Below are 21,440 nucleotides of genomic sequence, written 5' to 3' on the forward strand. Positions count from 1 at the left end.
CTCCCGCAAAAAGTGTGCGTCCCTGCGAAGCTATGATTCGATAGGCGAGATGCCAGACCCGATCTTGGCTTTTTCTGGTGAAGAAACGGGCGATGCAGGGGGTGAAATTGATCGAATTGAGGACCGAGCGAGACTTTTCAAAGATGTCGTCGTGATTTTGGGGGCTGTGGTGGTGAAGATGTTGATGAGCCAATGATAGGATTAGGATGGAGCACGAGGTTGGTGAGAGACGCGTGTTGAGGCGATACTAAGAAGGATGATACAATTCAAGAGACTTGGTGGTTTAGAAGCTAGTAAGAAGGTTATGTCAACAGAATCAACGGGTAGTCAAGGCTTTTCTGTGTCATTGTGGCTCGCATATCATGACTTCATCCTCGCCTGGGTTGAGTGAAGCCATTTCATCACCACCACAACGAGGCATATCTACCAGCACCTCCACAAATAAGCATCTCTATAAAATGAGTCAACATCTCCGACAATGATCTCACTGCGGTCCTCACTGAGACAGCAATCGAAGAAAGATATCACATCACTTCGATACCCTTGACCGAGCTCAAACGTCAGACTAACAACGCCACACCTATATATTGACGGTGTCAATAGTATCTTAGCGTCTCGGTTACTTCTTTTTTTGGCAGAACCCCTTGTCTTGAGCCTCCAGGAACAGCCTTAATCCCACGTGCCATTGAAGCCACCCGATCGGTCGACCGAAGCGGCCGATATCATGAGACGATGTGTCAGAGGTCAAGGCGGTTTTCGACTTGGCGGGTGCCTCTGTCGAAACTTGTAACTGTAGCAGTGTAAAGTCTATCAAGGTCGCAAGGAGAAGGAGCGAATGTGATGATGGCAGAGTTCTCGTGATATCTTTCGATTCAGGGGGAAGCTAATCAACATTATTCTGCTAGAAACAGAATTCTTGGCTTTTCTAGAAGTAATTAGATTAAGCCATTCTCATTGTGTAAGCTATTGGAGGTGTTCGGTTCAGGCATCTCTACTCCGTTAATCGTAAATGAAGCCATCACCACCTCAAAGGATACGTACCTCTCCATCCCGATCATTCTCCACTTTATGACCGATCAATCATGTCAATCTAACCTCGGCCCGTCTCTTCCCCGATCCCATTTGCGTCACTTCCTCTATCAATTCGCCATCGCATTCTCAATATCCAAACCACTCCAACTCAATCCCACCAAACAAACCACTTCACGCCTCAAAACCCACACCCAAACACAAGCAACAATGTCACGCCTTCTCCCACGACGCATCCTCCTAACCCCCCTCCGCACAACCCGCCTCTCCTCAACCTTCCAGACCCGCCCTTCACCACCAAAACTCCCCGCCGACCAACAAGCGGAATTCGAGCGTCTCCAGCGCGCAGCCTCCGTATCATCTGCCTTCCAGCCCGAAGAAGCAACATCCGCTGCTACTACGCCTGCTACGTCGCAGGTTCGCCACACAACCATCCCCGAAAAGACGGATGATGTGAATGTTGGATTGTTCCGTGGTGCGCCGCCTGAGTTTGAGGGTGATAGGAATCCCAAGACCGGAGAGGTTGGAGGCCCAAAGAATGAGCCCTTGAGATGGGGCGGAGAGGGCGACTGGTCTTACAATGGACGAGTTACGGATTTCTAAAAGCCATCGAAGCTGTGCCTTCAAAAGTGGAATTTGGTTCACCATGTGGTGGCAATTGTACAAAATTGTATCAACATTAGACGAGGCGACTTAGACTCAAAGGCCAACGCCTTCTGATAAAATTTGTTATTATCATAAGAGGGGTATTCTAATGCTACAAGACCTTGGTTTCTTTGCCCTGCAATGCAATGACACCAACGCCTTTAATCAACGTGTGATAAATCGTGACGACCAGGTCATCGATCCGTCTTCTCCTCTGTGGCTGGAGTTTCGGCGACATCGTCCATATCCACGTCCTTAGCTTTTTCTTCGCTCTTTTCTTTTTCTTCGTCGTTTGCAGATGGCTGATTCTCCTTGTCGCCTTCTGCTACGGGGTCATTAGACTTCGATGTGGATGGTTCAGGCTCCTTTTTTCTCCATGTGGCAGATATTCCTCCTCTTAGTTGTCCCTCTTTGTCTTTGTCGAGATCAGTGCCGTTGTCAACGCCCCATTTGACCTCGCGCATAGCTTTACGCATGCGCTCACGTCGAGCTTTGCCACGAAGTCGAGCCTGTGGTTGTGCGCCGTTCTCAACCCATCGTACACTCTTGATCATATAACTGATGCCGTCGTGAACCGAATGACGATGGCCGTAGTCGCCACCAAATTCCCGGCTAGAGATCCCATGTCGTGTGGAAGAGTAATATTTGACTAATCGAGGAAGGATCAGAACGTTGACGTGCAGATCGCGTTGCGCAGGGATCGACATGGGGCCGCTGGGTGGAGGGGCGATGATGAGGTCTTCGGATTCGAGATCGACAGTCGAGTTCGCTGGCTTCTTACGTCGCTTGTCGGTGACTCCCTGATCAATGTCCAAAACCGAGTTGTCAACGTCCTCAGCCCATTCTCCCTTGATCCAACCACTGTGAATGCATGCCGCAACAACATCAGAATCGTCGGTATAAACGTCAGTACCCCATAGATATCCTCGTGAAGTGATCTCTTCCCTTGCGATTGGCGAGAGATGAATTCTTGCGACCTTGACTGTTAGGATGCAATTCTCCTTGTTCTTAATCATATCCCATGGCAATGGTTTCGGGTTGGAAGCAAAAGCTCGGTGTGTAGAGGTACTTGGTACTAAGCGCCCCGGTTTCAGTCCGGGATCGTAGATGAAATCTCCAAGGTGGTGCCTGGGTCGGTCAGAAACGGACTCCAAGACAGCCTTCGATGATATAATGGTTTTCGATTTCGGGGGAATAACCGGGGCCGAGTTCATGGCAGCTTGTTTCGCTGGCTGGTGCTGGTGTGTATGTACAGGTCGCGGAGGGTGGTGGTGATGAGGAACAGGTAGGCCCTTTTCACCTGGAGGGGGGGCACCAGTCTTGAAGTTCTTGAAAGGCGCAGTACCAGTTAATGGCGCGGAGTCGGCTGGATGATGATGGTGGTGATGCGGGTGACTATTACGGTCAGCGAAATCAAGAGAAAACGGCAAGCCAACGTACTGATGATGGTGGTGATGCTGGTGAGTCTTGGGACGCTTTGCCCTATTTGCTGGAGTTGCTCGTCCTGAGCTGTCATCATCGCCCTTTCCATCATCGTCCTTCAGCTTCCTTCTTCTGCCTTTGGTGGCCTTGCCTCCTGCCTCCGTACCTGAATCAGGTGTTATGTTTTCCGAGTCCTCGCGCTTAGCGAGACTTGCATTTGTGAAAGGCATGGCTGCAGAAGCGATGGGACTTGAGACGCCCATGACTCCATTGCCAATACCCGCAAACATGCGACCGAATTCGCTCTTGATTCCCGGCTCGCCAGTTGGTCCAGGTTGCTGTAATTGCGCGCCCTGTACAGCTTGTGGGAGTGGCGAGATTCTACCCTTTCGGTTCATCTCCTGGATGGCTAACAAGTTACGCTGGCCGTTCGGGGCTGAGGCATCGTCACTATTTCTATGTCGTGGGGAGTCATATTGCCCAGGACCATGGGCTCCATTGTACGCAATTGTTGGTGGTGGTGGCCCTTCCTCTGGCCTTCGATGGGGTTGTTGCGGTTGTTGCGTAGGGATTAAAGTCATACGCGCTCGATCTGGGGACTCATAAGGTGCTGGTCCAGGTGGCATATTCTGAGCTGGCGGATGTGAGGATGGCGCGTATCGATCGGGTGGGGGCCCTTGATAAGAGTGACCATGAGGCGGATAAGGCGCGCCAGGGGGGTAATCGGGATGTCGCTGATGATCCATGGGTGCTCGATAGCTAGGGTCAGGGCCTGGGCGGCCCCATTGTGCATCCCTAGGATCCCGTTCTCGCATGTCTCTAGGATCGCGGTTTTGGGGATCACGAGAGTCTCGGGGATCTCTGATGTCCCTCGGGTCACGATCTGGCGGTCGGCCATACGGTAAAGGATTACGAGGTGGTTCGCGGTGCCCATAGTCGCCGGGATGTATCGAGTGTCTTCCTGAATCGCTGCCAGAGTATGCGCGCTCTCTTCTGTCGCGTTCACGTTGCTCTACTTCACCCATTCGCTCGCGTTCTGCCCTGTACCGATCCTCGTACGGATTAGGTCGCAAACCAACTCTTTCAGGGTTGTATTCCATGCCAGGCGGAGGTCGGCCCATCTCATCACGTCGCCCATATGCTTCTTCTGGCCCTGGCGGTCGTCCCATCTCCATCGGTCGAGGCATTCCCGGATACTTAGGCTGGCTGCTCGGCCTTGGGGGAGGCCCTGGTGGTAACCTGCTAGGTTCTCTTGCATGATCTGCAGAGCCTGAAGGGTGTCTTGAATAGGCAGAAGGTGTGCTGTAGCGAGGGACTTCGGGGGTGGGGTAGTGTCCAGGCGGTGAGTTTCTGGGCTCGTAAGGTCGCTGATGATCGGGAGTGTGAGGTCGACGAAATGGCGGGTAGCTGGAATTTGCAGAGTGCATTCGCGGTGAAGCATGCATTGCCGTCGCGAAGCCAGGGCCAGAGACGGGTGGCCCAGAATGAGGAGGATAATGCGATGGCGGAGGTTGCGATTCGCGCATTGCTGGAGGTGGACCGCCCAACATTGACGATATCGACATGGAGCTGTTACTGCTGCCTGATCTCGCCAGCGCGCCGAGGGCAGGAAGTTCGCGACCTGAAGGAAAGGACATCGGGGGGCCGACAGCGACAGGAGGACCAGGTTGCGGAGGAGGTGGCCCGTAGCCCATCATGCTGTGCACCTGTTGAGGTTGAGGTTGCGGCGGCTTCGCCCCCGGTTGTGGAGGCGACGTCGGAGGGGGCATTTCGCGATTGAGAGTTCCAAGAGAGTTAATGGCCGTAGAGTTTCGGAAGCGCGCGTGATTTGATTCGTGGCTTGTATGGCGGATCGTTGGAGCGTAGATGGAGGTATCGGAGGGTCGTCGTTGGGCCAAACTGTGAGGAGCGGCATACGCAGGGTTTTGGTCGGGGCTCAAATTCTCAGCATGAGGATGATGATAAGATTCGGCGCGCGCGATTCGATAAGAATGCGGAGGAGGCGAGGCGATGGGATAGAATACAGCCGCAGTCGCGGTGGCCGGGGCGCTGCCTGCAGAAGAGATCGTGATGGCGCCGTTTGGTGTTGACGATGGTTGTTTTGTTGTTGTTGGAGAAGCGGGAAACGGAGCTGAATTTGGATTTGGAACTGGAACTGGAACTGGAACTGGAACTTGAGGGAAAGGAGAAACAATAGCGTATGGCGACGGCGAAAAGGGAAGCTTGGGCGGATGCCGTGGATCCATGGCGCCAATTTTTTAGCTCCAAAATTCCCTTTCGCTTTAACAAGGCACTTTTCCTCTTTGGCCTGAATCCACCCAATCCTGTTCCCACCCCAGGAAATCTCCAAAGAAAAAAAAATGCCAGTCAGTGGAGGTCAGGTCGACTCGAATCCACTAACTCTAGGTACTAAGGCAGTTAGCAAATTGGATTCATCAACGTTTTGAGTTGTCAGTTCGTGTCTGCGACAATTGGGTTTAGTTTGCGCGGAGGTGAAGAACAAGCAAGCAAATGTTATGCCTCGGAGTGCAAGGTAAAAGGGAAAAATGCGCAACTGATGTATCCGCCGTGAATCAGATCGTTACAAGAGCACGCGCGCAAAGGTCAGAAGCGAAAAAGCAAAACGGCTGTGATTATGCGACAAAAAAACGCGGCGGTAAGCAAAAAAGACTTAAGTACATACATGCATAAAGTACATACGGTTACCACACACGAACACGCAAAAAGCAAGGGACTGACAAACACATACGACACGTGCCAGATGCGAGAAGAACGTGATACTGACGACGAGACACGAGAAATGGTGCAAATGTTGGAAATGTCGATGTTTATCTTGGAGGAGTAAAGGGTAGTAGATGGCTCCACGAGGTGACAGCAAAGTCCACTCTTCCACTCGCGCATCTCAACCACACACAGTTGAAACTGAGGTGTTGTGCTGGCTGGCTCAAAGCAGGACAGAGGCGTGATCAGAAACAATCACATCACCCAATAGATCGACTTTGTTGTTACACTGCTGTGCCCCGGCTGGGGTGTAATAAGAATCCGATTTTGTACTAAGATCGAGACTAACAGAGAAGCAATAGCAGGGTTATAAGTCGATATCATGACAACTATGAGCTCAGACCTTGCTCTCCTATCTAGGTATTATCTGTCGCAAAACCAAAGATATCTCCTCGACTGGATGCATCACGTTCACCTCGTCTGCACAATGATACCGTACTGTATGAATACCGTGTCTAGCTCATCATGGCTTGAACGCCCAGGACCCGCGCCGAAAAAGATGGACAGGGATCGGGGCATGGGGAGAATGCGCCAGGGGGAGGGGGGGGCACCTTGGGAAGCGGTGGGCACTAAGTGGACAGTGAGACATGGATGGGCAAGTGACACACACAACACACACAAGATGGGCAAAAGACCCTGTTGGTGGTCTTTTTTGCTTGAATCAGGTTCAATCCGATGGCTGGTAGGTACATACTCTAGATACTTGAGAGAGTCAAGAGGGGCAGGGGAGAAGCTGTTTGTCAGAAAGGCTCTGCACAGCGAGTAAGTACAGTAGAACGGCAACGGCAGACAGGGAGCTTGATGTGATGCAACACTGAACCCAGCGACAGCTGACTCGGAGCTGGGAGCTGGAGGTTGGAGGTTGGAGGTTGGAGCTCTCATTATCACAAGCAAAATCGAGTCTCACGTATATTTTAAGCTCAGGGAATATCCCGCTACATATTCTACCCCTCAGCATGGCACTCAATCAGAGCGCCTTCAAGTGCTCAGTCAGCTTGGAACTCTAGCTCACTTCTCGAGTCCTCTTCATGATCAAACCATCTCATCATGCCCATGACGCCAGAGAATGAAAATCTCCAACAAAAAGCTTTCAAGCTAAACTAGTCCCAGTTCGCCCCAAGCCTTGTCTGCCGTGGCCGCGGTCCACCTGACGAATGGGACGACACCTGAAATACCCTCCCATATCAGCATGACAGGGGTTGTGTGTTCCGCTGTCTGGTTTGGTTCGTTTGTTTTATCCTCACATTCCCGAGACTGGTCTTAGAGTAATTGGCTAGTAATAAAAAGATCATGGAGGAGAGACACAGCTCACGAATGTGTTGACTTTTGACCGGGTGAGATGCCCCGTCAGATCACTGAGTGAGTGAGTGTTACTGCACTGTAAGACAGGCAGTAAATACAGGGCTGGTGCTGTTCTCGTCTTGCCATGACTTGTAGTGACGTTACCCCATATCTTTTGGTTGAGAGCTGGCATGTCGGCATCCAATCACCCCTGGCCTGTTTCCATTTATGGCACACCTCAGCGAGATGATGAGCGGAGCAAACCCTTTCTTTCTTTCTGTCTTTCTTTCTTTTTGTTTTCATTTTTCACCGCCTTACGATTACTATTCGCGGCATCATCATCCGTCGTTCCGCTCATGCAAGGTTCTTACTCAGGAACAAGATCAGCAAATCTTTCTTCCTTCTTTCTTTTCTTTCCAGCGGAAATCTCAGTTCTCATGCATCTGTCCGACCCTTTTCTCATCGTATCGTATTTATTTTTCATGCTGTGCTGTGCTTGGGTGAATGTGGTGTTTGTGCGGTGTCGATCCCATGCAGCTGTGCCTGCGACTATCCCGTTCTGATTCTGATTGACGAACCATCACCGACCGTGCTTGATTCAGATGCTGACAGGGTTTCGCGACCTGGTTGTTTGTTGATCAGCTGAGACGTTCAGTGACTATTGTGTTAGAAACAAAATAATTGCTCATCTTGTCCGTTTGGCTCTGCTGGGTCGCGTACGAACAAACAAATCATTGTTCATTTATGACAATCTACGAGTGAATGTTCCCGTCAATCTCAGATGCAAAATTCATTGATCATGTGTCAAAGCTCGATCTTCTATATTTAGCTTGATCGGTGGATATCCCTGTTCAACTTCATGGTCCTGCGATTTCAAAGTGCTACCCTAGAGAACATCGCAACACCGAAAAGCTAAGCACTCACGACTTATAATCTTCGTTTATTATGTTGCGCTTGTTCATAGGAGCAAATAATTGTTTGAATCCAGCATACAAGTTTATATACGCTGGCACCCGATTACTCCCTGTACTCTCATAGCGTTCCCCAATTCTTTCTAGTGTATGAGAATAACACTTTATGAATACCAGTCCGTTCAGTGAGCACATACTGGAACTGTGAATCGGGTACCACCAGCAATAGCTTGCACCAGTGTGTATAAATTGTCGAATAGACTGGGTAGCAATGCATCAGATCACCTACGGACATCGCTTTCAAGATAGTTATCACGACATCTCACCAGCACCATAGTTTCCTCGCAGAATACACTAACATCAACAAGATCGCCCTGAATCGATTGAGATAACCAGAGGGACGACTCGCACTTCTGATTCAAACAAGTTTGCTCATTTCAAGTATCTATATGAAAAATCTAGCCAAGTCAGCCGTCAAGATCCATACCCTGTGCGCAGGCCACATCTGTGAATCACAGCACCTGCTACCAGCGCATTCGTTTGAACAACCGACTATACCCCTATATTAAGGTATCTCACACTGCTTCTCTCCATCATGAGTTCTTCCTCTTCTACAAGCCCTCAAGCAACCTCTCAAGGAGAAACAATGGCTCCACGACGTCTCGCTGACTACATCGAGCGCATCGAGGTTGACAAGACTTCATCGCAGACTACCACCCGCCCCTTCAACAACGGCACAGCAACACAGCCGCCTGTTATCCGAGGTCGAGTCAACCGCATCCTACTATTCCCAGGATCATTCAACCCTCCCCACCAAGGTCATATTGACCTCCTCAAGCATGTTTTCTATAATGGGGGAGCAGACCTCAATATCATCGCAGCTATCATCATTACCACTGACGATGAGAGACTAGCAATGAAGATGGATGGGAGAGAGACTGATGTTGTTCTTTCTCGTGAGAAGCGAGTGAACCTGTGGCGTGGAGACGGCATTCCTGTTGACTGGGCATGGGTCTACGATAACTCTGAAGCCAGCTGGCCAGGATTCCGTGCCAAGCTTGTCAATGCGTTGAAGAGGGATGGAGTAGACCTCAAGTTCACTCTTCTCCTCGGTCCAGATGCCATTACTGCAGATGGCGGCTATAATCCAGTTGGCTGGAACTGTGGCGACGCTATCACCAGTGATATCTCTCGCCCTGTCGACTTTCGCTATCCCAACAGTCTTCGACAACTCGCGGGCTGCACGCCCTGGGTAAACCTCCAGGATGGCCGATCTCGCTTCGCCAACAGAATCTCGATCTGTCGCCAGAACCGGGTTCGGCCCAGGGGCACTATCCGATTCGTACCTTGTGATCTGGACCGACGACCTCAAGATGCGCCTAGTTCGACAAAGATTCGAAAGATCATTGAGAGATCGCCCCAGGAAGAATGGGAGGAGAAGCTAAAGGGTATCGCACTCCACCCGAAGCTTTTAGTTGAGTATTTGAAGGAGCTCCCTCCGCCTACAAAGCCTGCCGCCGAGTCGAAGGAAGATCTGGCGAAGAAGCAGTGGGAAAGCATTGTTTGGTAAACAAAGGGGCTTATGTATTTGTACTGAGGGGACTCGCAGGATTTGCTGACGATGTCCTGTATAGATTGATGGAGTTGATCTGGAGCTGATCATAAAGCAGTAGCACGTGTAAGGCGCTGGGAGTTCTCAGAGTGAATGGTATAGTAGAGCAAAATACAAAGCAACAAAAACACGGAACATATGTCACAACCGCAGTGATGTCCCTAGTAAAGTCAGAAGCTGTATCCCTCGTCACCCTGCACCGTCCCCCCATGCCATAGTAAGCTACAACTATTTCTTAAGCCCTAACTTAATACGGCATGAAAGCGACCGTGAAAGATGACGAGGTATACGATCCTTCCGACTAAAATACTTCCCACAAGCCTCGCAAGTTCCACTCGGATCAGGGATCTGGTTCGCTCGAGCATATTCCTTGTGAGATACCCAGTAGTGACGATGAAGTTCCTTCTTGTCTGCCCCGAGATAGTCACAGTCGTTCTGGAAGACGCAATTCAGACGACGATTATGTTTACGATTGTAGTGTTTCCTGGTCAAAGTTAGAAAACCTGTTACTGTACTGAGGGAGGATGAACTGACCTGAAGTTGGCTCCTTGCTTCCAAGATCTTCCACAACACACTACCTCCTTCGTGCCTGATACTAATTAGCTGAAGTTGACGTTAGAGGAGATCTGACTTACCCATCGCGTGTTCGTCTTCACTCCTACTCTCAGACCTATCATCCTCGGAACCACTACCATCCAACGACAATCCCGCTTGTAGATCGGCCAGTCCACTGACGGGTGGATCAAAGCCATAAATACGTGCATGATTCCCAGACTAAATCTGAGGCCTGGGAGTGCTGTAGGAAGTGTTGGCTGAAGTTTGCTCGTTGCCATAGTAAGTTGGACTGTAAGAGTGAATAGTGCTGTACTCTTGGGTTGGGTATTGGTGATGGAGGAAGTCTTGATGCTGCTGAGCTGCCCACTCGGAACGCTTCACCATAGACTTGACCTCTGGCCCCAAGTTAGCTTCTTTTTCAAGTGATTGGCATCCTAAAGAGAAGTCTTACCATGGTCAGGAAAGTCTCGCTCAATGTCAATGTCGTTGAAAAGCCCCATCGTGCAACTCAAAACGCCTAGCTAATGTCAAGCGAAACAATGAGAAACGACTCCATCGAAAGAGTGTAATGCGCGCGACTGAGTGAAGTTTAAATACCCGCCCCGGTTCCTACTCATGAATTAGCCTTGCGATGTTTGGTCCAAAGATCTTATCACCGCCCAACCATAGCCTCACTTTCAACCTGGGGGCCGGCCATTTCATCATCGGCACCGACCAATCTCCCAATGCGAAACACGCCTCGCGGGCTGGTATGACGGGCCAACACGTGCTGTCAGCATGCATGATTGGCGAGAGGTTCTTGAGATGGTGGTGAGATCCTGGGGCCTGCATGCGACGGCCCCCGTTGTTTTCTCTTTGAACATGTTCGTTTCCTCTGCAGGCTAGTAGCCAACACAATCAAGACCTTGATATAGGTTGTCGAAATAAACTCGACAACAGGTATCCTCAACCCATGCTAAACTTACCTAACCTATACTCTTACTATGTTACCTGAGTATTTTTTCCATAGGATCGAGGGTCACTCAAGATAAAGTTTAGTCCCCCCGACGGTGGACCCTCACTAAATGCCCGGGCCCGAAGACACCAACTGCCGGCGGAGGATCGGCGAAGCTCCACGTGACGGCGCCGAGCCATCGGGTTGGTCTAACTTAAGGAGTCTCTATTTGTTTACCTTGCACCATCAACAGCATCGAATCATCATTACCTCTCCTCACATTCGTCGAGCATGCGTGAAGATGGAGACCCGGATCCTGATCGCGATCGCCCTCCGGGCAAGCCGTGGTGTGCTAGCATCGCATTTAAACTGACCCTTCCGCTCATTGTGGTTTTGACGATTGTTATGCTTGCACCTCAAATTCATTTTCTCTTTGATCTTGGATCAATAAATATGAAACTTGCGAGCTCAATTGCGGTTTGTCCGGCGCTGGCTATGGCGAGGAACGTCACATTTTATACGGACGATGCCCTGGCTCCGACTCCACTACCTCCGGCTCATGCAGCTTCAGATGGACCGGATATTATACACGCCTTTCAGTCTTTGAGTCGCACAACTGTATGGAAAAGCATTGCGAACATCACTTTTGAGGGCGACACGTTTGAGCCTGAGGGAATTGTACGCTTGGGCGATGACCGTTACGTGGTCAGTTCAGGGCATTGGACCGTGCCGACTGAAAAGTACGGCAAGATCATCAATGGAACAGACCGAACGGCTGGTGCAGGGCTGGCTCATCTGATGGTGTACAACGGTGAAGGAAAATTACTCGCTGATGCTACCATCACGAAGGAAGGGAATGATGAGTATCACAATGGAGGAATTGACTATGATGGTCAGTATATCTGGGGAACCATCGCGCAGTACCGACCCAACAGTACCGCGTATGTATATCGGACAGACCCAGCAACCTTAGTGCCAGAGCGTGTCCTCAATTATAAAGACCATCTCGGAGGCATCGTTCACGACACCCGCGACAATCTCATTACGGCCCTGAATTGGGGCGCACGAGACGCTGCGACATGGGATCTGAAGAGTGCCAAAACAGGATGTGACGCAGCACCGAGACCCGAAAGACTCATACGAAATCCAAGTTATTTCATCGACTATCAAGACTGTAAGTGGCTGGGCCACAGTGGTTTCTATGGTGGAAAGAGTATCATGCTGTGTTCAGGCGTCGCGACAATTGGCGGTTACAACCTTGGCGGCATTGCTCTCGTGGACGTCAAAACGATGGTTCCTCTAGCTGAGGTGCCAATTGAGCTGGAGAGTAAGCTTGGCGTGAGATTGACGCAAAATCCAATGGATGTTAGCGTCAATGATGGCAAGCTGAGGCTCTACCTACTGCCTGATCAGCATAACAGCACTTTATACATTTACGAAGCCCAAACTTGACTGGTACCTACCTATTAGATAGAATAATGATATGAACTAATTGTGTAACCTAACTTTAGGGGTCGTGCTGTTATTTCGGTGCCTGTCGAGGTGACGATAATGCTGACGAAGCCGATTGGGCTAACCAAGGTAGCTTAAGGCAGACTCGCATTCTCGTATCACCGAATTCGGGTGCCTGACGCCCTTTTATAAAACGTGCTTCTTTCATCGAAAACTATCGCGAGACATGAATATTTCGTGTTTCGTTCACAATTCAAACAATCAACATGACTTCTACTGAGGATTCGGGCTCAAGCCACTTCCGACTGGAAGGTCTCCCGCCTGAGCTGAGAGATCTCATCTGGAAGTTCTCCCTCCCTGACTGTCGTCTATTCCATGTAAAGAAGACTTCAACCCAAGAGCCGGCTACCAACCCTACAGTCGACGAACTCTTCTTCCGCTTCCACATCCATTATGCGCCTCCGATAGCTCTTCGAATATGTCGGGAATCTCGTGCTGTTGCACAGCGTGAAGGTTTCTTCCTCTCACCTCACGGAGACAACCCAGGCGTGTGGTTCAGGCCAGAAAAGGATATCCTCTACTTTGACCGGAACCAGCGTGTCACCCTCAAGGCCAAACCGCACAATTCAATAGTTACAATTCATGGCTATGACAAAGTCCTCAACGTCGGCATTGAATGGCGCGCTTTCTTTCGAGATGTTCCCCGTCCAGCTGCCGGTGAGACAATGGCGGAATACTGGAGATCTTCTATAGAGTCACTGTACGATTTCATGCCGGGCATGCGCACTCTGAACTACATCCTCCCTGAGCTGCGACACAAGGGCGGTATGGTCTGGGGACGTGAACCGTATCAGGCGCAGAGCTACACGGCCGTGCTTCTACCGCTACCAGAGAGGGTCAAGATCCCGTGGGAGACGACGCGGAATCGAGGAAATGATCGGGCAGCGATGCTGAGTGAGTTCCTGTTCAATGCGTCACACGGGAACAGAGATACGACACCGCTCATGGTGACTTGGGGAGAGGTCAAGAAGGATATCGAAAAGGGTCTTGGGGAGGATCCTGAGCGTGAAAGTGCAGGGCATTATCCGCTTGAAGTGATCGGTTGGTGGTTGATAAGGGATGGCATTCCTGAGACACAGGAGAACCCACAGGTTCAACGATTTCAATCTTAGGCACTGTAACCAAGGAAGGATTCGGATAGGGAGATTGATGAACACAACGCTTTTGTAACCATACTATTGACTCATTAAATGACTTCGCTTCATTCAATTCTTCATCCCGCACACCAACGCCAGTTCATTCACACCCAATACACCGCTTAAGACATGTGAAGTACCTCAATGTTGTTCCCAACAGGATCCAGAACAAACGCCGCATAGTATCCATCTCTATACGCCCTCAGCCCAGGTTTTCCATTATCAGTCGCTCCAGCTTTACTACACCAACCTAATTAGCATCTTCATCACATATTCAGATTGGCAATTTGACTTACATGGCCACATCATACCACTCATCAACATGCTTTTGATTCTCACCATCAAAAGCGACATGAACTGGTGCAGTTCTGTTCTCAAGATTGCCGTCATATTTCTTCAACGCAGGGCCACCGCCGCCAAGCCAAAAGTCTGGAGCGCCATTCTTGACGCCGAAGCTGCAGTACTGAGCTCCCTTGGCGCCTGTGCCTTCAAACTTGAGTTCATAGCCAAGAGGAGCGAGTACGGCCTTGTAGAAGTCGCGCATCTCGACGTAGTGTTCGCCGACGGCGAGGGCAACGTGACTGAAAGGCATGATGAAGTGACTGACTATTCTTTGGAAGTGACTGTTGTTTTTGATGGCATGAGTTGATGAATAGATCGAATGATAGGAGAAATTTTCAGCTCTTATATACTTATTTCTTACATATCCCTAGTTCACGGTCCAACTACACATTTCCCCTCCTCAGCGTGAACCCCCCTCACGGCCGTGGCGTTTCCCAGCGATGATCCGACCCGGACTTGAGATAAAGTCCGCGATCTATCCGAATGCCAATGTACAAGTGTTTCATCAAATGCATGGATCGTTGCACCGTGACTCACACGGTAATGAAAGATTGAAGATCTTGTATTGGCTGATGGGGTTTTGGTATTGTTTTCTGAGGTGTCTGAACGAATGGACGAGTCTTGAGGTTCATATTAAGGTTGCAATGATCCACATTTAGCTTGGTTGCTTATTTTCCTATTTGGGAAAATGAGAAGTTCACGGCCAGGGACTGTATTAGTTATACGGAAACCAGAATCGGTCGATGGCGGAGTTTGATCGCATTCCGTGGAAGAGGTCATGTTGTGAACATGAAAACTTCCTGTCTTCCCTCAAAGTATGGACTTGTCCGCAGACTCATACATGTGAGACTACAGAGGAACCAACTGGCTCACTATTCGATCAAGACCACAAGCATTGTCTAAGCTTTAATCATCATGATGCATAGAAATCAACAGCACAGACAATGAAGATCGAAGGGTATAGTTTCCTCGAACCCTGTAGCCTTTTTCTTCGCCTGAGGATCATCGAAGAAGCTCACCTTCTACAATTACACTAACACGCTATGGTGAACTCATCGCTACACCAGCACGGAGGCAAATGCACAAGGGGAAACATGAAGAGAGTGGGAGTCATCAATTTTGCAATTATCGATACTAGACTGACGACACTCCCGCTCAGCCTAGGTCACCCAGTTATCAGACAAGAGCAACGGGATACCAGTGGGGCGACCGGGACGAGAAGAACGTGCCTCTGGTCGCTGTGTCAGGAAGCGAAAGGAAACCATACAGAGGAGTCGGTGTGATTTATAGATGCGGTCGGGAGCTGGCTTTGTCTACTGTACGTCTGTTGAGTCTGAGCATGTCGATGCTAAGCAGTGACCGACTGAAGACAATGATCCGTGGCTCATTATGTTTATGGCGATTTTTTGGTACATAAAAGAAAGAAGGGAGATTTCTTGGTCAGAATGTGAAGGAATATATGGCTCCTTTGTGGAATAACTTTGGCCCAAGACATAGAGTGCCTTCTGAGAAACAAACGTCTGCCCTTAGAGAGTGAGTTAACAACTGTCAGACTTCAATATCTGACCCAAGAGTTTTACCCACTTCTTAAAGTACTCCACAAAATAGGAGCAAAAGATCACCAGGGACTTAGTATGTCGAAGAACACATTTCTTGTTCTCCACAACAACTTGGTCTATGCCGAGCTCGATACCATACATAAATATATCATTCCGCCTCCTCTGCCTCTCCTTATGAATTGCCCCCATAAGAAGATTTACAGAACCCGCCAGCTCATCACTTATTTCTCTCTGACTACCCGCTACATTAATTCAGCTTTGTAATGCTTAGTGGGAGTCTCCAGATGCCGCAGGAGAAGAGCAAAGTGACCGCAAGATAACCAAAGCATGCAGATGTCAAGAACTTTTGCAGAAGACTATCGTTGGCTGACGAAGACGGTTATCATGATGGAATTCGACGTCTTATCCAGTCGTTCCTACGGGGTGAGACATGGAAGATCAGATCTGGGCTTGTGGTTTGGACTGATATGGTCGTCTAAGCCTGACAAGGAGATGACTGTACAACCGTCGGATCCGACGAAGAAGCTTTTAGGCATTGATGACAAGTAGTAAGCTGTGCATTTAAGGCTGGCTTGCGTGCCAATGGACGACTGAGATGAAAATTAGGGTCAGCTCTAAGGCTATTCTGGCAAATCTAGATGTTTACTATACTATGACATGCACGTATGATTAGTCTGAGCTAATATCACCACCAGAAAAGAAGGCAGAAACCATGCTGTATGTCTAAACCATGATCAACAGAATAAAGTGGATGTTACCAAGTCTCGCTCTTATCCGAAAAAATACCAGATAGCCTGTTATGCTCTTCATCATCCTCATGGGCTCAAAACAAGTTATCGAAATTTCGCAATTGGGGGCCATATAAACTTTGGTAAGTCTCATCCTGGCCTCTCAAGCATTCGGCCAATCACTTGGCAATGTTGAAGCTAGCCTCCCAAAAGAATGCTGGGTATTGGCTCTTGATCCAGACCAAGTCATCTGTAGATGCTGACAGCCAAGCTTATTAGTAGCTAAAATCATGGCCTCAAAGCGTGTCAGCCCTACCAAAGTATCGGTGAACTATTTCAAGCTCAACGAGCAAACTTATACTTAATTACCATCTCAATCGAACTCCTATAGAGTTTCTATGTAATGGTTCTAAGTAAAATATCACTTTGTAAGTCTCATTGAACTTGCAGTATCGCGAATTGCCCTCTCATACAGCATCATATGAACCAACATCGAGAACTTGACGGCAACCACACCCGCTTATCTCAGCCAACGTACATCGCATGCTATCCAACCATATCTTGACAGATTTTCTAGACTCGTCCCAAGTGATGGACCTAGCGCTGACCGAATTTGCGAAAATATGCTTATTCCGGTGCCAACTCCGTGGTATGCCACTGAGCTGAGAGCGCCCGTCTTGGTATGGCCCCCAATCCTGTTCAATTCCAGGTAAAGTCAACAATTGATTTTGTTGATTGGTTTGAATCGTGATATTAGGGGAGCCAAAATGTGACTTAGTGGCGCAGAGGGTCTTGTCATGTAAGATGATGTTGTTGTTGTGTGCATTCACTGTCGGATGGATATTGTGAGAACAGGAAGTCTCCGAATTCAGTATATTACAGCGCCGGAACCCGAGTACCTTGGTCGATATGAAGACATATACTTGATATTTATTCTTTCGTTCCTCAACTGGGCGCAGGTCCTGGCTCGGTACTTGCAATATGTACTTCACACGCTCTTCTCTCATATTTCTCCCCTTAGTCCTCCAATCGTTCATTATTTCAGTAACGGCTACCTACTGGAACAACACCAAGAAGTTTGACCTTACTATAACATGGGAGAATTACGCACCAGATGGATTCTCACGAAAGATGCTGCTCGTAAATGGGCAGTCCCCTGGACCTGTGCTTGAGATCAACCAGGATGATTTGGTGGTGGTGAAAGTCTACAATCAGTCTCCAGAAGAGCTCACTATTCACTACCATGGTATGTCTCTGGTGTTGAGTAAACTTGGAGGTACTAACAAGCTAGGACTGGAAATGAAAGGCACACCATGGACCGACGGTGTTCCCGGCGTTACACAACATCCCATCAAGCCAGGATGCAGCTTCACTTACAAGTTCCATGCTACACAATACGGAAGTTTCTGGTATCACTCTCATCATCGAGGCCAAATCGAAGATGGTCTCTACGGAGCTATTATTATTCATCCACGACCCCACGAACCGAACCCGTTTCACTTGATCTCCGATGATAAGGAGACTTTGTATGAGATCCAAAAGGCAACGAGGCATGTTAAGCCAGTAGTTATTTCTGACTTTGTGCACCTCACTTCTACTGAGAAGTGGGATATGACTGTGGCAGCTGGGATAGAGGACTCGTGCTATGATTCGATCCTCTTTAATGGCAAGGGAAGAGTCGAATGTCTACCTAAGGATCTCGTGGCAGCCAATCTCAATGAGATTCAGAAGAGCTACCTTGAGTTGGTACCAGGTGGTGCTGAGTTCACTGATAAGTCGTGAGTCTCCAAGGAAAATTCCACTGTCAATTGCTGACACTTACAGCTGTCTTCCTGCGTCTGCTCTTAACGCCCTCGCCGGTGGTCTAGGCAACGAAGAGGCTCTCCTCCCTGGAACATTCTCCGGATGCAAAGAAACAGAGGGTCAAATCGAAGTCATCAGAGTCTCCAACAAACACCACGCTTCCTCAAAATGGGTTGCTTTTGACATTGTTGCTGCAGTCAACTTTGTCAACGGCGTCTTCTCCATAGATGGCCACGATATGTGGGTATACGCCATGGACGGCTCCTACATCCAACCTCAGAAAGTCCAAGCCATTGCCGCCACAAACGGAGATCGATATTCCGTTCTTGTCAAGGTTGAAAAGTCCGGGGACTTCAAAATGAGATTCAATTCGAACAGTGCGCCCCAGATCATCACCGGCCATGCTATTCTCTCAGTTGACGGCTTCGGTTACACACAAGAGGCTGAATCGTGGATCAACCTCGTTGGCATTCCGGTGTCAAAGAACGTCGTGGTGTTTAACCAGATGGTGGCGTGTCCTTACCCCCCAGTTTCGATTTCGCCAACTGCTGATGTCACCTTTAATCTAAGCATGGAGATCAAAGGTGCTTCGTATCTCTGGGCTTTGAACAGCACAGGTCTTATGTCAAAGGATCTCGACGAGCAAAGACCTACACTCTTCAACCCCCAGCCTTACGTCCACAACAACGTTACAATCTCGACAAAACTGGGACAGTGGGTAGATCTCGTCTTTGTGGCAGCCATGTTTCCCCAACCTCCACACCCGATTCACAAGCACGGTTCAAAGATGTACATGCTAGGCACAGGAACTGGCCCTTTCAGGTGGAGTTCTGTTGAAGAAGCGGCTAAGGAAATTCCTGACCAGTTCAATCTTGTTAATCCGCCTCGAAGAGATGCCTTTCTTTCGGCGCCGGCGGATAAGGAGCCGAGTTGGGTTGTAGTTCGATATCATGCTGCCGATCCTGGACCTTGGCTTCTCCATTGCCATATCAATAACCACATGGTTGGTGGCATGATGATGGTTATTCAGGATGGTGTTGATGCGTGGCCAGAGGTTCCTGAGGAGTATGCTGAGGGTGGTGATGGAGAGTGAAGTGTTGGTGAAGGCGCTTATGGAGCGAGCGATCTTTTGACTTCTCATCGAGACTAGGTCTCACCATTCAACTATTGTTTGTTAATAAACACTTTTCGCATATAATCAGTTGGAACTTGAATCGCGATGATCCTACTCATCCACTGATATAGGTCCTTAAATTCCAAGACTAAAAATGGATTAAGAGATTCATCAAATTGCAATGCATCATGGTATCCTAACAAAAATGCAAATCATATCCCGCTACATTAAAACAACCAAGTAACCACATTCTTCACCTTGGCCTTCCACCCCGTCTCCTCTGTGACCTTCTCCTCAATCGTATAAACATCCGTCTCAAGGTCCATCTCGCTCAGCCCCACGAACTTTGTCTTCTTGACAAGCTTCCACACCACAAACATGAGCAGCATGACCGGTAGCTCGATGTAAAAGCTGACAAAGCTGACACCGTCGAATTTGGGACTGAAACAGCTCCAGCCCTGCACGAGAACGAGGAAACTGTTGAGAATGACGCAGATCCAAGGTCCGTAGGGATACGTCCAGTTCTTGAAGGGGAGAAGGTGAGTTTTGCCTTGTAGTGCGAGGGCTTGGCGGAAGCGGATTGACGTGATGCCGATGGAGATCCAGCTGAGTTGGTTCGATACACCGACGATGCTGTGAATGTTAGCTGTGCTCAAGATGTACGCATATGTCGATGCTTGACTTACTTCTGGAGCCAGTTCCACAAATCGCCCGCTCCGATGAAACTCGAGCCAAAGCAGAGACCAGCCACGAATCCTGTCACAAGGACAGCAACCCAGGGTACTCTGTTCCTATTGAGCTTCCCGAGGACCTTGGGGGCATGACCCTCGATAGCAAGAGTGTACATCAATCTCACTCCAGCAAAGAGAGCGTGGTTTCCAGCAGACAGGACACTAGTGAGAATAACGGCGTTGATGACACTCCCAGCAGCTTTGGCGCCCGTCATTTCAAAAACAATGGTGAAGGGAGAAGTGCGGGTCTCCTTGGAGTTGAGATCGGGATAGTTGTATGGGACATTGAGGCCGATGAGAAGAATGGAAAGGAGACTGGTTCTGTTAGTGAGACGAGTGAGTGAGCGTGGGTGAAGGAGGCGTACTAGAAGAGGATAATTCGCCAAAAGACATTCTTGACGACCTTGGGGAGATTTCTTGTGGGATCCTTGGTCTCACCAGCCGTGATGGCAATACTCTCAGTTCCTCCATCTACGACAGTCAGTTTCATCTCATACCATTTGAGATTCACATCTCAACTTACAAGCAAAAGAGGCCGTAACAAAAACAGAGGCAAAGCCACCGATGCCTCCAACAAAAGGCGCACCAGGGATATGCCAATTTTTCCCGCCGATGTACTCTCCCGTCTCATTTCCACCACAATTGACAACGATGCCCATGACGATGAAAACCACAATGGTGATGACTTTTAGCAGACTGAGCCAGTACTCGAGTTCGCCATATGCTTTGACGGAAATAATGTTGACGCCGATGAGAACAACCCAGAAAATGAGACTGAGGGCCCAGCCGGGGAAGTTGTCGGTCCAGTATTGAAGAACGAGCTGCAGGGCGACGAGATCCGAGGCAGTGGACACAGCATCGTTGAACCAGTAATTCCAAGTGAGAGCAAAGCCAAACGCATCATCAACAAAACGTCTACCTCGTTAGCAATGATCCCGCCTACAAGTGTCTCACTAAGACAACCCACCCTGCAAAGGTACAAAAACTTCCAGCAACGGGTATAAACGCCGCCATCTCCCCCAAAGCCAACATGGTCGTAAAGACGATAGCGCCCACGATGGCATAGGCGATCAATATCGACGCTGGCCCACCCGTGGCAAGGGACTTTCCAGTACCGAGAAACAGGCCAGTACCGATGGTGCCGCCAATAGCAATCATCTGCACCTGGCGCGCTGAGAGCGAGCGCTGCAGCAGATCCTGTTGCGTGGGTCGCGGGACGTCGCTGTGCGGTAGATTCTCGACGTCATCGTCAGCAGATTTTCCATGTTCTTTTTCCGGTGGGAACTCCATTGTGACTGTTGTCTTGATCACAATTGCGAAAGTAAGTAAGACATGTAAGTTGGAA

The 21,440-nt window shown here is 49.2% G+C and overlaps 9 protein-coding genes; 5 read left to right on the plus strand and 4 right to left on the minus strand.

The window, feature by feature from the left end:
- Nucleotides 1-1,239: 1,239 nt before the first annotated feature.
- On the plus strand, nucleotides 1,240-1,632 carry FFUJ_07047 (related to FMP21 Found in Mitochondrial Proteome; the record flags this gene model as incomplete). Its single annotated transcript, XM_023577256.1, has 1 exon — nucleotides 1,240-1,632. The coding sequence occupies one exon, from the start codon at nucleotides 1,240-1,242 to the stop codon at nucleotides 1,630-1,632; it is 393 nt and encodes a 130-aa protein (XP_023430354.1).
- Nucleotides 1,633-1,868: 236 nt separating this feature from the next.
- Nucleotides 1,869-5,342, minus strand: FFUJ_07048 (uncharacterized protein; the record flags this gene model as incomplete). XM_023577257.1 has 2 exons in its annotated part: nucleotides 1,869-3,069; nucleotides 3,115-5,342. 2 exons carry the CDS (start codon nucleotides 5,340-5,342, stop codon nucleotides 1,869-1,871), a joined length of 3,429 nt encoding a protein of 1,142 aa, XP_023430355.1.
- A 3,322-nt stretch (nucleotides 5,343-8,664) lies between these two features.
- FFUJ_07049 (uncharacterized protein) lies at nucleotides 8,665-9,639 on the plus strand (the record flags this gene model as incomplete). Its single annotated transcript, XM_023577258.1, has 1 exon — nucleotides 8,665-9,639. The coding sequence occupies one exon, from the start codon at nucleotides 8,665-8,667 to the stop codon at nucleotides 9,637-9,639; it is 975 nt and encodes a 324-aa protein (XP_023430356.1).
- A 183-nt stretch (nucleotides 9,640-9,822) lies between these two features.
- FFUJ_07050 (uncharacterized protein) lies at nucleotides 9,823-10,736 on the minus strand (the record flags this gene model as incomplete). XM_023577259.1 has 6 exons in its annotated part: nucleotides 9,823-9,842; nucleotides 9,972-10,165; nucleotides 10,216-10,270; nucleotides 10,317-10,411; nucleotides 10,457-10,631; nucleotides 10,688-10,736. 6 exons carry the CDS (start codon nucleotides 10,734-10,736, stop codon nucleotides 9,823-9,825), a joined length of 588 nt encoding a protein of 195 aa, XP_023431418.1.
- A 725-nt stretch (nucleotides 10,737-11,461) lies between these two features.
- On the plus strand, nucleotides 11,462-12,622 carry FFUJ_07051 (uncharacterized protein; the record flags this gene model as incomplete). The annotated part of the gene is made up of 1 exon (XM_023577260.1): nucleotides 11,462-12,622. One exon carries the CDS (start codon nucleotides 11,462-11,464, stop codon nucleotides 12,620-12,622), a length of 1,161 nt encoding a protein of 386 aa, XP_023430357.1.
- Nucleotides 12,623-12,888: 266 nt separating this feature from the next.
- FFUJ_07052 (uncharacterized protein) lies at nucleotides 12,889-13,794 on the plus strand (the record flags this gene model as incomplete). Its single annotated transcript, XM_023577261.1, has 1 exon — nucleotides 12,889-13,794. The coding sequence occupies one exon, from the start codon at nucleotides 12,889-12,891 to the stop codon at nucleotides 13,792-13,794; it is 906 nt and encodes a 301-aa protein (XP_023430358.1).
- Nucleotides 13,795-13,940: 146 nt separating this feature from the next.
- On the minus strand, nucleotides 13,941-14,410 carry FFUJ_07053 (uncharacterized protein; the record flags this gene model as incomplete). XM_023577263.1 has 2 exons in its annotated part: nucleotides 13,941-14,058; nucleotides 14,115-14,410. 2 exons carry the CDS (start codon nucleotides 14,408-14,410, stop codon nucleotides 13,941-13,943), a joined length of 414 nt encoding a protein of 137 aa, XP_023430359.1.
- Nucleotides 14,411-17,428: 3,018 nt separating this feature from the next.
- Nucleotides 17,429-19,343, plus strand: FFUJ_07054 (related to laccase precursor; the record flags this gene model as incomplete). XM_023577264.1 has 3 exons in its annotated part: nucleotides 17,429-17,693; nucleotides 17,739-18,225; nucleotides 18,272-19,343. The coding sequence occupies 3 exons, from the start codon at nucleotides 17,429-17,431 to the stop codon at nucleotides 19,341-19,343; spliced, it is 1,824 nt and encodes a 607-aa protein (XP_023430360.1).
- A 248-nt stretch (nucleotides 19,344-19,591) lies between these two features.
- Nucleotides 19,592-21,385, minus strand: FFUJ_07055 (related to lysine permease; the record flags this gene model as incomplete). XM_023577265.1 has 5 exons in its annotated part: nucleotides 19,592-19,997; nucleotides 20,051-20,410; nucleotides 20,461-20,566; nucleotides 20,619-21,010; nucleotides 21,063-21,385. 5 exons carry the CDS (start codon nucleotides 21,383-21,385, stop codon nucleotides 19,592-19,594), a joined length of 1,587 nt encoding a protein of 528 aa, XP_023430361.1.
- Between the last annotated feature and the right edge of the window lie 55 nt (nucleotides 21,386-21,440).

The sequence above is a fragment of the Fusarium fujikuroi genome, chromosome FFUJ_chr05, assembly GCF_900079805.1.
Source record: "Fusarium fujikuroi IMI 58289 draft genome, chromosome FFUJ_chr05".
Taxonomy (NCBI): Eukaryota; Fungi; Ascomycota; class Sordariomycetes; order Hypocreales; family Nectriaceae; genus Fusarium; species Fusarium fujikuroi.